At 43.4% G+C, this 22,936-nt stretch overlaps 1 protein-coding gene across 1 annotated transcript in view; it reads left to right on the top strand.

Annotated features, from left to right (window-relative positions):
• The window catches only part of snx29 (sorting nexin 29), a 159,892-nt gene that overhangs the window by 119,890 nt on the left and 17,066 nt on the right, over positions 1 to 22,936 (top strand). Inside the window, 1 exon segment of the mRNA XM_080456032.1 lies at positions 7,087 to 7,227. Within this exon segment, the coding sequence (XP_080312158.1) occupies positions 7,087 to 7,227 (141 nt within the window).

Genomic DNA, 22,936 nt, shown 5'->3' with positions numbered 1-22,936 from the left:
ACAAGCACCACCCCAGCCATAAACTGTTCAAACCCCTACACGGAGGCCTACGCAGTATCAAGGGCAACCCCACCAGGTTCATGAACAGCTTCCACCCAGCTACCGTCAGACTGCTGAACAAGGCATGATCACCGCCTGTTGTCAGGCTGGTCTTGGACTTTTGCTGGACTTTTTTGCTCTTCCTAAATGGACCTACCTGCACATTATACCAGTGTCAGTTACCTTATGTGGACTATGCGGTCAACACGTGCTGACACTTTGCACCTTAATCCCATGTACAACGCGCTTTTCCGTTTTCCCCCCTTTTTTTTTAGCACCTTAACTAACATCCATAGCATATCATGTACAGTATATATCTGCTGCTATGCTCACGCACCTTTTTGTCTTACCTCAGGTACTTACCGAACCTTATGTCTTACCTCAGGTACTTACCGCACCGGATATACGGTACTATATGTAAATTTGTAGATAATTCGTTTTTTTTAAATGAATTGATCTCTCTTCCCCTTAACCCCCCCGTATTCTTCTTCCCTTTCTCTGATGGAAATAGCAAAAACAATGGAGCGTGCGCAAAAGAGAAATCACTCACTGTTTTACACCTGTAAACCTGTGATGTGACAATCAAGTAGATTCTGATTCTGTCTCTGCGTTGTCCTTCACCACCAAAGCAAACACTTTTATATATGCTGTATGTATTATGCACATATGACAGAGAATATGTACAGTACAAAGAGAGCGGGCAATCGACACAAAGTCGCTCAAAGCCATGAGCGCATTAGCTGTCTGCACTCGTCTCCTTTTCCTGCTTCACCTTTCAAGTCTTTTCATCTCTGAAATCCCAGTCCATGGCAGAAGGCTTTATTGGCGTGCGTGTCGAGCAGGGGAAATCATTCTTTTTCCCAAAGCGCCTCACAATACATCACAACACACAATAACGCAGAGAAATGATGGGCCAATCATGTCACTTTAATAAAACAGCACTTGGGGAATTGATTGAGCAAATGATCGTATCCACACAATACAAAAGCCACAAATTATAATAACTCTCCCTCTTTGTCTTCAACGCTTTTCTTTAATTACCACACATACATTTACACTACTCCTCTCCCGCTTATTTCCATCCCTCCTGCTCCCCTTGATTTGTTATCTCCTTTTCCCCTCCTCCTCTCTTCAGCAGTGTTGAGAGGATCTAATTCTGTGGGATATCTCAGCTCCTCTACACCTATCACTGCCTCTAATAAACACCTTCACTGAAGTCAGGTGGTAGTCAGCCTCTCTCTCTCTCTCTCTCTCTCGCTCGCTTTCTCTCTCTGACTTGATCTTGTCTCTCTCTCTCTCTCTCTCTCTCTCTCTCTCTCTCTCTCTCTCTCTCTCTCTCTCTCTCTCTTTGCTGACTTGAGCTTTGTCTCTCTGTCACTTTCTTTAATTGTCCCTCTCTCTGTTCTTTGTTGTTGCTTTTCCCCCCATCTCTCTGATTTCTCACCTTTTCTTGTGATTCTTGTTTGTCACTTTCTCTCTCTGGGCCATATTTTGTAAGCCCGTCATGCTTCAGAATGTATTCTGTGCCTAGAATAAGAAGTTATTTATTAACTCTGTCATTGCCAGACTTATCTTGCCAGGCTGTGTCGTCCCAGTGCCAGGAAAATGTGATTTTTTCCTCAGTTTATTTTTTAACATTGAAGTGAATGGAGCAGCAACTTTTTGGATAGCGTTATCTCCTAGTTCCTTTGAGATGAACAAAAAAAAACAAGGCAATTTTTTTTTTTTTTTTTTTATTTAGTCATTTCCGTCCTTGGCCATGAGAGCCATATAGTAGAATCGGACGGGAATTCCCGTTTTTGGCAATAAAAGAGTTAAACAGGCACACCTGCCTGGAAGTGCAGGTGGTATAATGTCATCTGAAGTGCACCTTGCACGTCATTACAAATGATGAGATATAAGTGTGGTTGATCATGCAGTACGCTGGGTTTACTAGTTAATACAGTTTTCGAGGGTCAGATTTGCGAGGACTTTTCTCTGCCACTAAAACGCAGCTACAAATGAGCACAGGCTTATTAAATCAAGGTTGTGGTGGGGATGGCAGCAGAAATTGCAAGACACTGACTGAATCAGCAGACATGCATGGCTTAATCTTTGAGACAAGCATATGCTACTGGCAGGATCAACCAGGTAGGCCTCCTGTTCAGGCGTGCAAGAAATGCCGAAAGAATATTTTGAAGTCAAACTATTTCAACTCCCTGAGCAGGAAATCGTCAGAAGGTATACATTAAGCAGTCGCGCAATAATTAGGAAAGAGAACGTATGTGTATCGTGTATCGTCCCCGGGGGAGGGGAAATTACTTTTCTGCATTCAGCCTGCAGATGGCTTGCTCAGATGGCTTTTTGATGAGTGTTCAGTAGGGAGCTGTTGGGGGTTAAATGTCTTGCTCAGGGACACTTTGAGACCCAGAGTCAAAACGGTGACCTTCATTTTGCCAGATGGCCTCTCTACCCACTCAGCTGTGGCCGCTAAATTGCTAGGCTATATTGGAAGAAATGCAAGATGACCTTCAATACGTTCCATTCCATCCAAGCAATAGTCAAGAAAAATAATATTTATCTCAGTTGGAGTTACATTGCATCCCTCCGAAATGTTTTGGTGTTTTAATTCATCAGTATTTCCATTTCAGCATCAGTCAATTTAGCTTTTCTTTTCATTCCTGAGCAGTTTGAGGGCTCCATGTTGCACAAATTCCACTATTCAATGGCACCTGTTATGCCCTGCTTCACATGCTAAAATGCAACTTGAAGGCGGTCCCATTAACTGATTCCGTAATTAGCTGCTGCCTAAGTATCAGATGTTAATTTTGTGCCTTTCACTCGTACTTAATGTGGCCCTGTGCCTGTCTCTGTTCTCTCCTTTTTGTTGCTTTCCTCTTTGAAATACCTTTCCTGCACACACACACACACACACACACACACACACACACACACACACACACACACACACACACACACACACACACACACACACACACACACACACACACACACACACACACACACACACACACACGACTGATGCTTCCAGTTTTTCTGACAAAAAAAACAAAGATTTCTCATCTCTCGCCTAGTCTTTCTTCTTTATCTTCTTCATAAAACATACGTTAAGCTCCCCCACTGATTTCAATCTCTCTCAATTTCAGTGTGCTTTGTATAGCATTCAAAATGACATGAATAGGTGATGATAAAAACAGTGATCATTATGGTGATCTTAAAACAAGTATTGAAGTCAAAGCCTGCTGTATAGAGTACAGTTTATTAGCATACACGCACAGCAGACGCACAGCAGAGCGTGGATTTCATAAACGTAATAAGCTTGTTTTGCATAAATTGGAAGTCCATATGGCTGATAACACATGGAGTCCTTCTGGAAGTGTGTCGTTAGTTCGGCCTGCAGTCCTTTGACATAACGCCCTGTGTCTAATGTTGGAAGCAGTACTGCATAACAATCAGTATGTTATTACAGTACATCAGATCACCTCAACTACCTCCCCTCCAGGGAGATAGCATACATTATCGCTCAGGCCCCCTGTCCACCATTTTGTGTCTGTGTCCAGCAGTTGCATTTGCTTCCCTACTGTGAGGCAAACTCATAAGGCTTTATCGCATATGGGGGGGCGTGGGCGAGTAAATGGCTTTTACCATGGCTGGACTGTAGGAGGCAAGCTGTTGTAAAAGTCTGGCTGTCAAGACGGAGAACAAGAGTCCTAGAGAAAGTTCTAAAGCCTAATTTAAAGCCTCAGCTTTGGGCGAGCAAGACGATCATACGACCAAGGATAAATTAAGCTTAAGGAAGGATTCACATGGAGACAGAACACCATTAAACTCTTCGCTCTATCTACTTCAACCTGATTACTTGGAATCAGGAATTGTCTGTTCATAGATATCCGCTTTTAAAGGCCCTACATCTGAAGCTGTTTGATATTATTGCGAGCTATGTTACATTGTGCTGTGGAATGTCTTGTACAAGGACACTTTGATAGCAGGTTGTGAGGTATTGAACCCGGGGTGTCCCTGTCTCTCTCTGTCTCTGTCTCTGTCTCTATATGTGTGTGTGTGTGTGTGTGTGTCTCTCTCACACACACACACACACACACACACACACACACATACACACACACACACACACACACACACACACACACACACACACACACACACACACACACACACACACACACTCTGACATTATCCGCATTAAGGTTATTTTGGTTTATATTAATTCCACCTCTTTTGGGGAGAGATATACTTACTGTCCCCTGGTGTTTCTAATCTTCCATCTTTCCCTACCCTTTTTTTCTCTTGGTCTCAGTTGTACTGTATTTGTAGATGAACTCTGTCTAAACTCAAAGTTTCTCCCTTTGTCTCCTGTCTTGTGGTGTAGCGCTCTCACACAGTAATGTCATCTAAAATATCAACACTGATATGTCCCAAGAGACTCCAAAATGACTAAATTAAGCATCCAAACAGTTCCAAAAAAAGAAACGTTGAAGAAAGTCTTTGAAGATGTGGGAGCAAGGAAAGCAGAGGTACTGTAGAATACAGGGTTTCTCAAAGTGGGTGCCGTGGCACCTTGGGGGTGCCGCAGAATATGTGGAATTTATCAATATCCCTTCAGCTTACGTCAAGTATGAAGTAATTTTTCGTCTGTCCTAATGGAAATGGAAGTTTTCCTTGTGACATACTGTATATTAGGGGGAAAGAGTTACATACATATGACAAATGTACGGTGCTATAAAGTAACAATGTAATTCAGTGGTGCCGTGGATGAAAAACGTTATTTACAGGGGTTGCCCTGAGCCAAACAAGTTTGAGAACCACTATCACCTGCAATTCCTCATTGGAAATGTTAACAAACTCTTCCAATACAGCCGTGCTTAAATTTGACATTCAAAAGCTGCAGGAGCTTCAAATGTACTACACACAGGTCTGAGATAATTTTTATACTCTTAAAGGGACAGTGGCACAGGAAGCAAGTTACGCTTAATAACATTCCTAGGCTGGTTATTTCTTATTTGATGCCTCCAAAACCATCCCTCGACATGATGTTTGAAGCCACAACAAAGGCATCCCAAGATTGTGTTCACCAACCATATATTTTTCATGGCAACATTCCTTTAGTTAACTTTCTCAACATACTTAGAAGCAGTGATAAAATAATAACAACACAGAACAATGAGGAAACGAATGACGAATGTAAATAATACATACTGTATGATATCTCAGCTCCAAAGCAAACAAAAGAAAGAAACAAAACTCATTTATGGCATCGACTGTGATCGTGTTCCTTATTTTGCATTCCTGTCACACCTGTGTCTCTCAACTAGTGGGCCAGAAACCCAAAAGTGGGTCACATGATTTCAGCTTCAGCCAGAAGCCATTAAGTCAGCCATTCCAGCAGGTAATTTCACTAATTGGTCCCCCATCCCAACCTTCTAAGGAGTGTTAATCAATGAAGTAATGCAATCAGCTGCTGTAGTTGCTTGTTGGAATGAAACCTGCATACACTCTTGCGTGATCACATGAACGGCTGCAGATCTCTTTTTTTTTTGTTTCTGAACCCCATCAAGCAACCGGCAATTGTTTTTGATCTTTTATTTCTTATCATTATCAAACTCAAAACATCCCATACTGTCAAACTTGTAGGTGCTGCCGTTTGGATGGTTGCCAGATTTTTGAGCGAGATAATGAAAGACTTAATTTGTGATTAGTGTGTGTGTGGGGGGGTCTGATGCTTTATACAGGCTGATTTGTTGCCATAAATAACTATGCTAATGTGTGTAAAGTGGATTATGAGAGCAGCGCTAATGCTACAGTACGTGAGGAACCATTTGATGTTGATGAAGGGGCATATACATGACAGGGGGCCGACTTCGACGTCAAGGGAAAGATTTTTTGGCAAGTCAGTGTTGAAATGTGCTTGAGCATGTATTTATAGGATGTTTACCCTTTATTGTTTCTGTATGTGTGTGTGGGTGTGTGTGTGTGCGTGTTCTTTGTAAGTCTTAGCTTTTTTTACCCCTCTCTCTTTCTCTGTCCATTTCTCTCTCTCTTTCCCTCTCTCTCTCTCTCTCTCCCTCTCTCTCACTCTCACTTCTCTCTTTTTCTCACGTGCACACAAACCACATCAACTTGCCAAAAATAAAAAATAAACGTCACATACAACTTGGTAGAAAGTTGGACATGTTTCAGTGCTAGACTGTGTGTGTGCATGCGTGCGTGCATGTGTGTGTGTGGGTGTGTAAGAGAGAGAGAGAGACGCAGTCTGGAGAGGAGATGACAAGCCTTCTGTCCATTAGCTCATTCTGCCCCTATCTTGTCACCTGCTGCTGTCAATGTCTGGATTCCTGATCTACACACACACACACCCAGGGACAGGCTGAGAAGGGAGAATCATTGATGTTGGGTATACTACTCGTGTCCCTCACATGTCCAGCAAAATTCATGGCACGGTTTATTTTTTAGACCATTGTCTAATTTGTACAATAGGTTTACACGTTTTTTCTGATACGTGTGCAGGACCATTGTACAATACTTCTCTGCCACAGCAAAGTATACACTGTACAGTAGCATAGGATACCAAGCGATGCTAGCCGTCTACTGTTGTAACCATGCCAACACGTAGTTGGTACAGTACATCAAATGCACTGTAATGTATAATGTAGGAGGACAGCATACCAGTGTCAGAGTACAGTTCAACTTTGGCTTTCATGTCTTCTCTTCTCTTCTCCTCTTTTAGGTTTGTGTGATCTTTTGTTTGTTTTGTAGTGGGAAGAGGCAGGGTGATGTCATTGTTGTGTGGATTAAATTTCATTTTTGATATACCTGAACTGAAGTGCTGCCATTTATAGTCTTGTAAAGGACATTTAAAAAATAATAAATGATCCAAAATTCTATCTCTTTTTTTTAATATCTTCCTGCTCTCTCTTGTCTGAACACGTGCCCTCTTTTTGTGTCTTCTTTCTCAGCCTCTGTTTTGATACTTCCCCTCCTCCCATGATGATTATGACATTGGTGATGAAGATGTGTTCTACCTCTCCCCAGGTGTACATCCGTATCCTGGACAACGAGTGGAACGTGTACAGACGCTACACAGAGTTCCGTGCGCTGCACAACCACCTGCGCTCGCAGTTCCCTCAAGTGGACATGTTCAACTTCCCACCCAAGAAGGCCATCGGGAACAAGGTGGGCTGTCTGTCTGTTTGTCTGCCGTTTTGTGTGTCTGCCCTCTGGTCTACCTGTCTGTGTGTCTCCCTGCATATCTGTCTGTCTGTCTGTCTGTACGGCACTCTGGCACGTAATTAAAGAAAGACACGGGGGACATGGTGGGGTTGCCTGCGTCTCTGGTAGTTTTAAGCTTAATTTATACTTGCTTGCCAAAAATAATTCCAACGAATACAGGTTTTTAGTTGCATATCTCTTCTTTTCAGAAAGCAACACTGCCGTACAATGAAGTATATATTGCGATTTAGTTGGCACACTATCTGGAAGTGTAGGCTTTTCTCTCTACCCGTATTTCGATCTTTCTGTGGCTGATAACACACACACACACACACACACACACACACACACACACACACACTACACTCTCTCTCACTCCGCCTCTCTGGTGCCCTGGCCTCCTTAACGAGGAAAGGATCTCTCTCCCTCTACCTTTCTCCCTCTACCTGTCTCTCTCTCTGTGTGTCAAACTCTCTCCGCCTCCTCTTGTACTCAACCCCCTCGCCTCATCTCTCTCCGTTTCATCCTGCTCCCCTCTGCAAACCTCTTTTGGAGAGATAATTTGTAGCTGACCCCGATTCACCGGCTTGTGTGTGTGTGTGTGTGTGTGTGTGTGTGTGTGTGTGTGTGTGCGCATCTTTACATGCAGACCTGCAGGTACCTTGCCCATCCTTCAAAGACACCACACTGTCACGGCTGAAAGCAGGGACTGTGGGGTGGTTGTGAGGGAGGGTGCTGCACACGTGTCCGTGGAGATTTTGTGTGCAGGTGTGTGCATGCTAGGTGCCAGCGTCCATCACGGCTCCCAGACACAAGGCGTCTTTGTGTCCTGGAAAGCCCTCTAAAAGCCCATTAGACACTTAGGTCTGTGTGAATCATCGGTTTGCGCAGTCTCCAGGAAGTCAGCCATCAGACCCGACACGGCCCTGGCTTTGTGGCGCTCTGGCTTTCCAGGTGAAACCTGTGGTTTTGAGGCTTAAAAGTCACTGCCATGGCTCTCACCTGAGAAGTCCACACTCCCCCCCCCCCCCCCGCCTCAAACTGTTAACTGTACATATTTTTCTAACTGTTTATATGATGTTTTGCATAGTATTGTATATTTGTTTCGATTAATGAGTACAAAGGACCCCAATGGAAACAAGCCATAGGCTTTCTTGGCTTCAAATTCCTCTTAGCAGACCTAGTATTGAACTGTACTTTCCTGTGCTTTCTTTTGTGAACTGCTAATAAAGTATTCACTCAATCAATCAATCAGAACCACTGACAGAATGTAGCTTGTTAGTGTAACCATTTAAATGCTTTCAAATGCTTGAAGATAAACGGACTAAACTGTATGGCTGCATTTAGCTCCAAGATTCCAACACCGGGACGTGCAACTTGTAAAAGGCGGGACACGTAAACATTAATGAAGGATCCTGAAAAGCACGGATTACATTTGAAAAGCAGAGCAATGCATTATGCTCAATGTATACTGTGTCCCTCATCAAAAATTATGGATTAAATTATGGATTGCAAGGACATTTTGCTCATCCTCACTTTTCAAGGTGCTAGGATGGCCATTTTGAAAATATTTGTTAACTGGTAACCGCAACTTGTTAAAGGTTAATTAACCATTAAGTGTTCAGGTGCTGTAATTCAGCTATTAAGTAAGTACAGTAAGTAAGTAGGTCGGAGAGGCTTATTGTCGGTATATCAGCCAGAGCGCAGGAGTCTATCCCCGTTTCGCAATGCGCTAGACCCCTGGGAGATGGAATGCTGAGGTGGAGCGCAACTAGCCTGGTAAACCCTCCCTCCGGAAATCTCAATTCCATTTCATTTTAGGAGTGAGTCTGGCCTGATCCGCCTGTCTGCAATATTGGCTGTGCTGGAGTTGGGCGGGAGTAATACCGTTGACTGACAACCCCTTCAGCCAATGATAATTTTTCCCCTTCAGCCAATCAGCAGTTCACCAGTCTTAATGTGACGCGACGGGACTTTTGAGACAGCCATACCCAAAATGGGTTGCCTTTTTCGGGTACAATGGTGTCACTGCCCGCCCCTACCGGTTCTCTAATTTTTTTTTTTTAAATAGGCTTTGTCATGATTAATTGACCACATATATGAAGTTAAACAACTAAATTCTATCCAAACGATATCTTATAAGTAAATTCCGTGCCTCAAAATAGAAGTTAGAGAGCATTTTGAAGTAAAAAAATCGCGGAGATTATAGTGGACAGAAAAAGATGGCTGCCGTTCGTGTTTTGGGCTCACTCGAACTCGCCACCTGATTGGCCAACGTAAGCTGTCAATCACAGAACAATGAGCGACGACGCTGATAGGCGCGTCCGTTTGGCATACACAGCCAATATTGCAGAGAGGCGGTTCATGCCAGACTCACTCCAGGAATCAAATGGAATTGAGATTTCCGGAGGGAGGGTTTACCAGGCTAGAGCGCAACACCTACAGACCATCAGCTCCTAGTACTTACCGCATGACTTGCCACACCCAAGCCGTGCTACTCATAACGCTGAGTTGGAGGCGCCCGGGATCGAACCCATGACCTTGTGGTCGTAAGGCGAGTGTATTAAAGCTAGTAAAGAATTATGGGGCATTTAAAAAAGAAAAATCACTGCCCCTGGTCAGGTTCCATGGACCCCAGTTTGAATTTGTGTCCCAATTGTGTGTACATCTTTAGCAACTCCCCCCCGCCCCTCCCCAGCCGTGTGTGTGTGTGTGTGTGTGCGCGCGTGCGCCTGTAGTTGAAGACTGTATCATTATCTTTGTCGTTCCCTCGCTTTATCTTTGTTCATAGACGTGTGTACAGCCGTCTGTCATCCCTCTATATATCTCCGCTTTACAATTCTTCTTGTCAGTCCGTCTTGTCTTTCATCCGGTGCAAAGGGGTGTTTTATATGTGGAGCAATGCTTTCCTAAGCTGTCATAACACATGTACACTCATACAGTGTATAATGTACACGCATGCTCATGTACATAGACACACAGAGAGCTTTGCTCTGTGATGTGCTGCTAATGATGGAGAGTGTTAGAAAAATAAATGCTAGTGTTAGGAATTACTTTCTTGGGAATGTTTGAGAGAGAGGGAGAGGGAGAGAAAGGAAGAGGGAAAGAGAAGAGTCTTCAAAAGGTTTTTAAGTATCTGTCACGGATGTCTGTTCTGCCCTGGCATGGATGAAATACCTGGGCTGTCACAGGAGATCAGGTAGAAGGAAAAATGGATGTGTACACACACACACACACACACACACACACACACACACACACACACACACACACACACACACACACACACACACACCCCACACACACCCCCACACACACACGCAAAACATATGCATAAGTAAACACACACACACACACACACACACAAGCAACAACCCTGACAGAGAGACATACCTCTACCTGTCATACGGTTCCTGCCTTTCTATGGATTTAACTCTAAACCCTCTGGAAAGCTTTACACACACACACACACACACACACACACACACACACACACAGACACAGACACAGACACACACACACACACACACCACCATCATCATCATCATCAACATTTACACAAATACAGAAATGTTCACAGACACAGAATGTATATGCGTATATATATATAATTTATCGCCTTTTGTGAGGCACATTCTGATTCTGACACTCTACGGTAAGCTCAGGAAACAAGACAACACACACATCCCTATAATGTATGCAGAAATATATAGAAACACATAAGCTAGCGCCAACTAACACTTGTGTCACACACATGCAAACCTGTGATGTGACAATAAAACGGATTCTGATTCTTCTCAGGTAGCATGCTAGCTCCCTTTGATTATGACATAATCCCCTTTACTCTAGAACACTAACGATGAAAAATAGTCACACCATCACTAACGTTGGGTATATTTTACCAGTTATAATAAATTCCATTAAAAAAGATTCTCATCAAAATTAATTAAAGTACAACAATACATGGCAAATTGAGGTACTCCTCTTTAACACATTGACCGCCAGAGGTTAATCTCATAATGTACTCACCAGTGCCAACGTTTTATTGTTGTTTTTTGTTTTTTTCACGTCGCCATAGATCTTGTTAAAATCCTTAAGATTGAGCCGTACACGGTCTGTTTACATCGGCGACATCTCACTGTATCTCCCAGTGAAAACCACGTGTCAAACGTCCAGCATCCATGTTGTAGTTAGAGCGGATTACGTTAAACAGTGATATGCGAGGAGAAAAAACTACAGGAAGAGAATTGAGTTTCAGTGTGCGCTTTAGAATGGGAGCCGGCGTGATCGTCAAAACCGGATCCCAAATAATTCTGTTTCCGGTGGTGTTACAATGAAATGTGCCGTACTAGAAAATTGAAAACATATTTTTTTTTCGAAAAAAAGGAAAAAGCACCACAGCCCGTAGGCTACGGGATCGGCGCTTTACCGTTGGATTTAACGGCCCGTAGAACTACGGGCCCGGCGGTCAATGTGTTAATATTTCAACATGAAATTTCACCCAAAAAAAAACCATGGGGGATCTCAAAAAACAGAAAAACAGATATCATGGGGGGACCTATAAAAAAGCAGCAAAATCTGTGAAATATTTGGATATTGTTAAAAAAAATATTCCTAAAAATAAATAGAGCTGGGAACTTTTCCTTTGGTCCACCCATTCCTGGGGACATGTGGGCTGTGTCCAGTGAAGGCATATTGCATCAGCTGACCATTGTGGGAGTATGGGATTTTTTTTACCCTGCTAGTAGAAAAAAGCAGGGATGGGGACTGGGAAACAAACCTACCTTCTATGACGTCAGTGAGCATCCTGAAGGTACCCAAGGATCCGCCCACCTCAGACATCAGCAACATTATGAAAATCACACGTAATTACAATTGTTCACCCATGGTTAGTGTTCTAGGGTTAAATGCACAGTGTGAGGATTCACACATGCACGAACGCAAGCGTGCACACACACACACACACACTAACACACACACACACACTAACACACACACACACACACACACACACACACACACACACACACACACACACACACACACACACACACACACACGTGCACACACACACACACACACACACACACACACACACACACACACACACACACACATATTTATTTGAACAAGGAGGCAGCATTTGTGTGGTTATCAACAGCAGTCATGGGACCAAGACTATAATGCTAGCTTTCTAATGTACAAGGTAATTGATTGCATTAATTGGGTCTCCAAGGTTGACCTCAGTCCCTGATTAGATGGCTAGAATGAAAAGCAGTCAGTACGCCAGGTCCCCAAGACCCAAGTTGAGAAACATTGTTCTAATAATTAGAGCATTAGATCTAATGCGAGCATTGAGGAGATGAAAATTGTGGCTCAAAACAATCATAGAACAATAATTGTGAGATAGAACAGTGCAAATATGCCATCATTATTACATCATTCTGTAAATAAGTGGCGAAGGCATGTGTTTGGCTCCTTCAAATAGGAGCAAGGCAGTGGAAACTCAACTGTTTGTAGCTTTAGATACAGTTTACAATATATTATTATTTTTGTTATTATTTTAATGAAAATGTACTGTATGGTTAGGCAACATGACCTGCCCTAAAACAAAAAAGTGCTCTTCAAAGTCCCATTCAGCTGGTAAATTTGAGTAAAGGATTCATTAATGTGCTACACCCCTGTGCCTGTAAATGAGTGTGTTGGTTACCATAACTATCTTTAAATGACTGTTCTAGATTACATGAAATTGTGGTCTATCATAAGAGTCTATCATAAATGCAAATGCCTCAACTTCCAGTGGGGGTTGCATCCCCTCCAGAGCTCAAACCTACGCCCTTGCCGATGATGCAATGATGACTATGTACCATGGCCTCTTTTTCACAGTATTAGGACTGATAACTCGGTGCCACTGCTTGAGTATTGGAGCCACCACAGGCAGTCAGGGTTTGCATTCAACTTAAATCATTAAGCACGGCTGTGCTTAATAAATTGACCATCCTTTTGCTGGTCACTTCACTTCCGTAAAGAAATCGCTGAGTCTGCGTTGGCATTGCAATAAAGACACTCATCTCCAGAACCACACATAACCCTACATAGTAAGATGGAGCCAAATCCCTTTGGGCGCATTTAGGTCTATTTTTGCCGGACCCAGGGGTTCTGGCTTACATGAGGCTTTGTACCTGTTTTCTCCATACATGGGCATGGTCACTTTGTCCTTAGGCCCCAGCCATAAAAGTCTGTCCCCCTTTCGTCCATACATGGGCATGTTTTGTACCTGTTTTCCCCATACATGGGCAAAAAACAGGTTTTGGTCACTTTGTCCTTAGGCCCCAGCCTTAAAAGTCTGTCCCCCTTTCGTCCATACATGGGCATGTTTTGTACCTGTTTTCTTCATACATGGGCAAAAAACAGGTTTTGGTCACTTTGTCCTTAGGCCCCAGCCATAAAAGTCTGTCCCCCTTTCGTCCATACATGGGCATAGACACAGGCTGACATGTCATGTGAAGTCTGGGTCTGGCAGAACCAGGTCTCCTGGTCTTGTTATAGTTACATTAACACTGAAGATGTTATTGTGTACCGATAGTGTCACAGCTGGCCCTACCTGCTCGAAATCCCAACCAGAGCCATTTCCTACCCTGGTGTTCACTCTCATCTTCCCCGCTGTGTATCAAAGTATACAGTATAGCATGAAAAGGCAATCCAAAGGCGAGTGGGCTGCCCAAAAAGAAATCATGTAGGGAAAAACCATGCTTTGTCATGAGAAAAGGCTCCAATTTCACTTGGAAGCGGTCGAGTTAATTAATTTGAGAGTGAGTTGACCCCAGCTGTGTCGACACAGCCACGGGGAGTCTTTGTCTTCAATCAAGACTTTGTCTGTGAGCCTCATTCATCCATCTGTCTCTCTCTAGTATTGCTAATGAGCTGACAAGACTGTCTCGCTCTCTCCTTGCGTGTCTCTCTCTCCAGTCTTCTGGGCCACAGTGTCCAGCTGGGTAGCCTAGCAACGCAAATGATAACGATGCGACAACCGGACATTCCCACTAACACAGAGCAGAGATGCACGCAGAAAGGCAGAGATGCGTACGCATGCATACACGACTATACCTTCGACTATATCAGTAACCACTTCATGCACACTCAAGCACACACGCACACAGAGATGCATGCTGCTGCAGAGATACACGCGGACACACACAATGCGAGCACACTTTAAGGACCACTTCACCCATTTTCAACCGTATCTTCATATAATTGGTCCTTACTAATGCTCATTAGAAGATGGCACAATTTCCGACTACTCACTCATGGATTTCTCTTCCTGGAAAGTTAGCATGCTATAATAGAAGCTGTTGTTCTTGTATAAAAAATAAATTAAAAAAAGCTTGAGATCTTGTTTGAAATGATCAAAACTACCAATGATGTCACTGGTAGGCAGGTTTCTGAACTGGCCACAGCCCTCGTCTGAGACACAGACTGTGTAGACAAAAATGGTACCATATCATAATGAGCATTAGTGAGGACCAGTCATAAAACGTAGAAGTGGTCTGACAAACCTTTACCTTTGTCCATCATCACTGCTACTGTACCCCCACACGCACACGCACTTCTCACATCGCACCAACGTCTCTCTCTCATGACTGCTCCTAAGCAGCCAATTTGTCAGTGAGTGGAAAGGGGGTGGTTTGTGCGCCTGTCAAATCCTTCCTGACGGCAACGCCAGAAACTCCCAGTAGGGGAGGGAGGAAGGGGGGGTGGAAGGGTCTGGAGTGATGATGTATTAAAGACACAGTATCAGCAGGACATCGGGTCCAGCTGTCAGGCTTCAGCCGCTGTCCGCAGCCTCATCCAAATTGTATGGCTTTTGTCTGTAGGCGTCGACCCTACAGACGTGTGTGTGTGTGTGTGTGTGTGTGTGTGTGTGTGTGTGTGTGTGTCTGTGTCATTATCACCTTTACAGTAAAAGCCAGGTTACAGATCCTTCCCACCAGACTCAATCTTTCCCACCTGGTTTCCCTCTACCCATGTACCTCATTGTTTGCATCACACCACAGGGCTTGTTACATAAACCATGTCACATATTCTGAATGGCTGCTATGCCTATAAAGGGCTTGACATAGCACGCCATGACAGAATATAACTAAGGACATATCTAAAAATGTTACACCGTCAGTGAGAATGTACAAACATTCCTGTGTCAAACCTTCCATGTTTCAACTCTGTACTGAAAATCCTGAAATCTTTGCACATCTCTCTGCTAATACACCAGATGTTGTTAATGAAGGCTCCAGATCAGTTTCCATTCTTGAAGTGGCATGCACCTTTGACTCTAGCTTTGAGGAAGCTTTTATGACCAAAGTCATTAAATACCAGCCGCTCCTCCATACCATCACAGAGCTAGGCTGTAGGTGCAATCTACTTGTGTTTATCTTTGGCGGCCTAGGACATGTACATAGGTTGGTTGTAAGAGGCTTCCAACAACTTGGGATGCCAAAAAAAGCAGCTAAGCGGCTTGCAAAATTCTGTGGAATCTCTTCTATCGGTAGCCGCCAAATATGACGAAGACGCTGTTATTTGTACCCCTGAAGGGTGAGGGGGTATTTGTCCATGATTTGCTGACTGTTTTTACAGCACCTTGTAATATTTGTGTCCTTGTATTGCATCTCTTATGTGGACATAAAAAGCAAGTGTGGTACTCAAAATATTTTCCCAATGTTGGCAGGTCTGCGGTCTCTCGCCTCTCCTTTTCCAGGCTCAGTCAAGTCACTCACACTTCGCTTTACTCCGATCAAATTGCTTCATTTTCAGTGTCTGTTTCTTTCCCTCTCTCACACACACTCTTTTCTCTCTCACTCTCTCTCTCCCTCCCTCTTTCTCTCTGTCTTGATTTCCCCTGTCAGACAGCAAATGGAGAAATACTGATGAGTTTTTATTTTTACCCCATATTTTTAGGAGTGACAGAGCGTGAAAGAGAGAGGAGAGATGTCATGTGATTGCACTGTATCGCCAATTCTCTGTATCGCCAATTCTCCAATGCTCAGTAACCAATTGCAACAGCAGAATCTACGGAAAAAAACGACTGAAGCAACAAAGAAGCGTTTGGTCAAAACGTAGTGGTCATTCTCATTCAGAATCGCTTCCTTCACTGAATGCACACTTGCACAGCCTACTCATGAATCTGCTTTGGTGACAAAATACGCATGACAAATCTTTACCAGGAGGCATGCCTCCATCCTTCCATTGAAAAGTAATGACGTAGGATCAGGATGAGATGTACTGTAGTGTATACACATTAAGTGAAAGGTGGCAGATCAAGCCAGTACAGTCTCAGGAATGAGACCTTAGATGTGTGTGTGTGTGTGTGTGCGTGTGTGCGTGCGTGCGTGTGACCGTGTGACCGTGAGACATTAGGCGTGTGATTGAGAGAGAACAGAGACAGATTGGTCCATCAACATGCATGGCATTTTCAACATGAAATTCAGTGTGGATTCAGTGATCAAGTCACCTAAAATGTTATTTTCAAATCCAACTTGCTCGCTTAGCAACGTTCTGTGTCTTCAAGACCACACTGTATTAGGCAATATTAGTTACTATATCTGCATCAGTATGGAGTGCGCTACGAGCATATGAGATTTACACTATCTATTTGGCTGTAGCCGTGCAGTTGTTGCCTCGTAGTTGATAATCTATGCATGTCAAAAAAAAACATTCCCATTACATTACATTACATTACAGTCATTTAGCAGACGCTTTTATCCAAAGCGACTTACAATTAGTGTATTCAACATAGGTAGGGAACGAAAACTACTAATCACCAGAAGTCTTTAGTGCATTTTCTGCAAAAACAAGCAACCAAGAGTATACCTAGCGCCAAGGTAAAAGTGCAATATATCAGCTACCTATTTCCTTAAACAGATGAGACAAAATAGCTAAAACAAATGAGCATGAGCTAAAACAAATAAGTGTATCGACTAAACAAGATCCAATAAACAATCCAATAATCCAATAAACAATACAGCAATAGAAAACAAGCATTCGTACAACTAGTTAACAACAAGTAGGTCAGGCAGAGAGGAAGGGTAGTGTTTCCTGAAGAGGTGAGTTTTCAGCCTGCGGCGAAATATGGGCAGTGACTCTGCTGTCCTAACATCAGTGGGAAGTTCATTCCACCACTGTGGGGCCAGAACAGAAAAGAGTCGTGACCGTGTGGATCGGCCAGAAGGACCCTTGAGTGACGAGGCAATCAGTCGCCCCGAGGTGGCAGACCGAAGTGGTCGGGCAGGGGTGTAGGCATCGACCATAGCCTGGAGGTAGGAAGGAGCTGTTCCTTTCACTGCCCTATAGGCTAGCACCAGGGTTTTGAACTGGATGCGAGCCGCTACGGGGAGCCAGTGTAGAGAGCGGAGAAGGATGGTTGTGTGGGAGAACTTGGGGCGGTTGAACACCAGACGAGCCGCAGCTTTCTGAACAAGCTCCAGAGGTTTGATGGCAGATGCCGGAGCACCAGCAAGGAGGGAGTTGCAGTAGTCCAGGCGGGAGATGACGAGAGCCTGGATGAGCACCTGGGCTGCCTTCTCCGTGAGGAAGGGGTGAATCCTCCTGATGTTGTAGAGCAGGAATCTGCAGGACCTCGTCACTGATGCGATGTTTGCCGAGAACGTCAGTTGATCGTCCAGGGTCACACCCAGATTCTTCGCAGTCCGAGTTGAGGTCACCACAGCATTATCAATGGTGATGGCCATGTCTCGGTGCGGACAGCCCTTCCCCGGGAGGAACTAAATCTTTTAGTTACCAACATTGTTACTGGTAAGAAATATGACACTAATTGGCAGTTTGTGAGATTACACTAGCTGCGCGCACACACACACACACACACACACACACACACACACACACACACACACACACACACACACACACACACACACAGAGACATACTGGGGTGAATGCAAGATCTCCACCCGGCGTAGATAATGACAAAGCTACAGCTTTTAGTAGAAATGGGACACTTTATTCATAAAGAACAGTCAGAATTTCTGGCATTGAAGTGGGTGTTGACAACAAGTTTTCGTGTTTACAGTCAGAATCAGTCAGTGTGTTTGTTGCAGAACATTCACACATGCAGGGGATTGGCCTTGGAGAGGACGCTTTGTGTAAGAAACAGGAATACATCGTGCTGAGTGCTGACACACCAACCATTGGTGCATGTATACACAGCTAATTCTGGAGTGTTGTTTTAATTAAAAGTAATGAAAGTATAAAAATGGACCTGCAAGGGTTAGTTTACACTTTAAGAGTTAGATTGCCATTTGGGATCTATCTTTCACACTCTCAGAGATAAATTAACTGTCTATGGACAGTCAGCATCTAAGCACTCTGAGGACCCTTACATATTATATAAGATTTCCCTTTGGATCAAAACTATTAAACGAAGGGCACTTACACAACTACTGTACTATTTGCCCTTGGTACAGGCCAACCCCCCCTCTTGATCCACCTACACACACACACACACACACACACACACACACACACACACACACACACACACACACACACACACACACACACACACACACACACACACACACAGAGGAGTGCCAAGGCTGCCCTGATTAATTAATCAACAACTACAAAGTGAATAATTAACAACTCTTACTATGTTGTGTTCACATATTATGCAATATGCATGTTTGGCCGCATTTAATTATGACAAGGAGAATCTGTGGAGAGGTCTTTGTGTGAAGTATTCTGAATCGTCTGTGATGTTTTATGCATGGGCACACTTTTGTATTTGTGTGTGTGTGTGTGTGTGTGTGTGTGTGTGTTTTATACAGAACATTAAGAGGACAGAGCCCCCTGTGACACGATGTGGGCTGATTGAGTGTAAAAGTGTTGATCGTGTTTGGTTGCTAGCATGCTCCCACCCCATGCCTTGCACTCTTCATTGAAGTCAAGTAATCCCATAGGTTCAAATCTGTTAGCACATAGGGCCACTCTTTGATGGATTAATGTGTGGTTTTTGGCAGATGGTTTAAACCTGCTTTGCGATATTTAACATGGATTTATTCAGGGCAAGTTGGCTGTGCACACAATTTATTCTTCATAGTGTGTTCATTATTAAATTCACACATGGAGCTGAGCTGCCCATAGTCTGATCATGACCTTTGATAGTGTGCATATGTGCATGTACTGTGTGTGTGTGTGTGTGTGTGTGTGTGTGTGTGTGTGTGTGTGTGTGTGTGTGTGTGTGTGTGTGTGTGCGTGTGCGTGTGCGTGCGTGCGCGTGCGCGCACATCAAGTGCCTGATAAATCCTACATCTGTGACCTGGTTTCATGCAGGCATCATGTAATTACATCAGTATTCCACAGGGAGAAACTCGTAGGAAATATCACAAGCTGTGACTTTCTTTTTTACCCCCCACTGTTCTGCACTACCCCATTTATAGTTGAGCCTAATTTATACTCTGCAGTACAAAGGTGGCGCTTGTCAAAGAGAGCAGATCTACAAGCTGACAACGCGTTGAGATGTGACTCATTGTGGGCTTGTAGATCCGTTCTTTTTTTGACAAGCGACACCTTCATGCGATTGATCATGAATTAAGCTTTTAGCCCAACTCATACACTGCACCGCCTTGTTGGCGTGAAATTATGATTATTATTAATTATTTTGGGCAAGCAACAGCGTTGTGCAACAAAGTATATATTAGGCTTTAGAGGGACACAGTGTTGAGGAGACCCAGAAGAGACGTCTCGTTTAAAAAAAATGATGACTGTTATTGTTATTATTATTATTACTACTACAGTATATGCTTTTTTAGTGTACCTATCATTTAAAGCCGCGACCACATTGTGTAATATACTGAATCTACATCCACACAGAATGTGAATATTACGCTGAGCAAACCATTGTAATCTTTATCCAGAATTGATGTTTCACCCCCAATAAAGGCATCAACTTGTATGAGCGAGGCATTTATTCACCTCCGGTGTGTAAAGACCTTTAGACTATACTTTAGCGCGACTGAAAAAAAAAATGTTTAACCGAGAAGAAGTGACAATGCTATAGAAAACTGCATGGTGACTATATGGTGTAGTATAGTCAGAATTTATTTTTGGATGGTCTGTTTTTTATTGGTAGCTCCTATCCTCCTCAGTTGTGTGGCAGAGCGTGGACTTTAAATGTATTTCATGGTTCACTCAGAGACCCCAGCACACAGTCTGTGTGTCTACTTTAAGCTCCTCTTCCAATGATAGGTCCACTCGCCTCCTTATCTCTACTCTGTGATGTGACATAGCTTTGGTGTGCGTGCGTGTGTGTGTGTGTGTATGTGACTTAGAGAGGGCGTGTGTGTGTGTAAGAGAGAGCAAGACTATGAGGGAGAGAGAGAGAGAGAGAGAGAGAGAGAGAAAGTGTGTATATACGCTTGTGTGTGCATGTATGTGAATTCCAGCTTATACCTCCGCCCTCCCTGTCACTGCATGGCCAATTTCTTTCCCCCCCCTCTCCCTGTGACTGGCTCTCATGTCCAAACATGTTACATATCACCGTGTGAGTGAACCCACACACTGATATACCAACATGTGTCTTCTCCCATCAAACTTTATCTCCAGGGCACATGTCTGATGCTGGGAACATCAACGGGCAGGAAATAAATAAAGTAATGTACTGTAGTTCATACAGTATATACAAAGATATATACGAAACCTGTGCACATTTTCATCCAAATGAAAAAATAAGAATATAGACATATAGCCTAGCACATACTGTTATTAAAAAATGTGAGAGACACGTATTTGTCTCTGTGGTTTACCTTGCTATACCATCATAATGCATCTGGCAGATTTGCATGATGCATGTGTCTCAGCAATAGGCATACAGTACCTTTATACAGCCATAAGTCTCCCTGCATACATGCACTGTTATGTGAGTGATGTATGTGTATATGAAGGGCTGACTGGTTGGGAGACAGATGCTGGCTAACATGAATCTTGTAAGCGACAGGACAAGGGCAAATAACATGACGCACTGAAGAAGTTTCATCTGGCTTTGTGTGTGTGTGTGTGTGTGTGTGTGTGTGTGTGTGTGCGTGTGTGTGTGTGTGTGCGCGTGTGTGCGTGTGCGTTTGAGTCTGTGACTTCTGTAGGATGCAGGAGTATCGCAGAGGACATTCAAATAAGGCCTTGTTTACGCATGCAGGTTACTTGAGAGTGTGTTTTCATGTCGGATACATTATCCATCCGTGGTGCTGGTACTCTGCTACTTTGCGTTGCTTTGGGTGAATAGAACAGCAATCTCCATGTCTCCTCTCGTATGCATCGTCCTTCCCTCCTCTGAATTTGACATCACAAGTTGTGATGTCTAGCTCTGACGAGCTGTCTAATGTGCAGTCCGACGTCTGAAAGTATATGTATGTATGTGCTGCAATATCCTGTCGCGCTTGTACTTTGTCACCAGTCGTCCCTGAAGGTTTCCTCGCACTTGGCAATAAAGTCCTTCTGATACAGAATTGTAGACATAAGAATGGATGTGTTCTCATACACTGTGTGTAGTGTAGGAGGGATGGAAGGCCCATTACCTGCCTAATTGCATGCTGTACTATCAGATACTGTAGAAGAGGGAGAGAGGAAAGGATAGAGGTAGTGGAGGATGGATGGATGGATGTAGAGCTGGCTTAGCGCACAGCATGTACTCGGGGACAAGAGGTCGTGGGGAACGCCAAGAAAGTAATCTGGGATAAATTACGTCTCAAATAAGTTTAACACTGAGTAGTAACGCTTGCAGGTAGTAGTGACACTAGTAAGTAGTAACACTCCAGGCCAAAGATGAACGCAAACAAGGATATTTTATTCAGGATGGCAGTGTTTTTCTTGTCAGGCAGTGTTTTGCCTGAGTCATCCATTTTGATTAATAATGATACCTACACTGTGTTTGGCAGCAGACACAAGTGTACAACCAGTGGTGGACAAAGTACTCAACCCCAGTACTTGAGTCAAAGTATCCTGGTCAAATATGACTACTACAAGTGAAGGTTGCTCAGTCAATTTTGTACTTGAATTAATTTACTGGAGTACTTATTCAAAATTCAAATGCGTAGTACAAATTACAAAGCACATTTTCTTTTTAATATCAATGCATTGCATTTTAGAAAAATATCGATAATAGGGAAACAATAGCAGATCTACAAGCTCACAACGCGCCACAATGTGACACGTTGTGACACGTTGTGAGCTTGTAGATCTACTATTTTCATTATTTGAAATAGGGTTTTAAATGGTTAATTCATACTATACTTTTTCCCTTCCTAGAAATGTAGTGGAGTCAAAAGTACAGTATTTTTCATTGAAATGTAGTGGAGAGAAAGTTATAAAAAAAACAAATACTCAAGTAAAGTACAGATACCTAAAGAATTAACTTACAGTACCCACGTAAATGTACTTTTACTGTACACTTGTGTACAAAAAATAGAACATCACCCTGTAAATTCATACTTACAGATACACACTCACAGGACAGGTGTGTCCGTGATACACACTTGTGTGTCCAACATTATAAACAGTATATTTGCATTCGGTTTGTGGATGGTTGAATACAGTACAATACATATTACATACATGTACTTGAAGACAACCAGGTGGAGACATCCGCGTAGCCACAACAGCAGCCTCTCTG

Source organism: Gymnoscopelus braueri (assembly GCF_963280865.1).
Source record: "Gymnoscopelus braueri genome assembly, chromosome: 17".
Lineage (NCBI taxonomy): Eukaryota > Metazoa > Chordata > Actinopteri > Myctophiformes > Myctophidae > Gymnoscopelus > Gymnoscopelus braueri.
The sequence above is the reverse complement of the archived record's forward strand: the minus strand, read 5'-3'. Positions and strand labels throughout refer to the sequence as shown.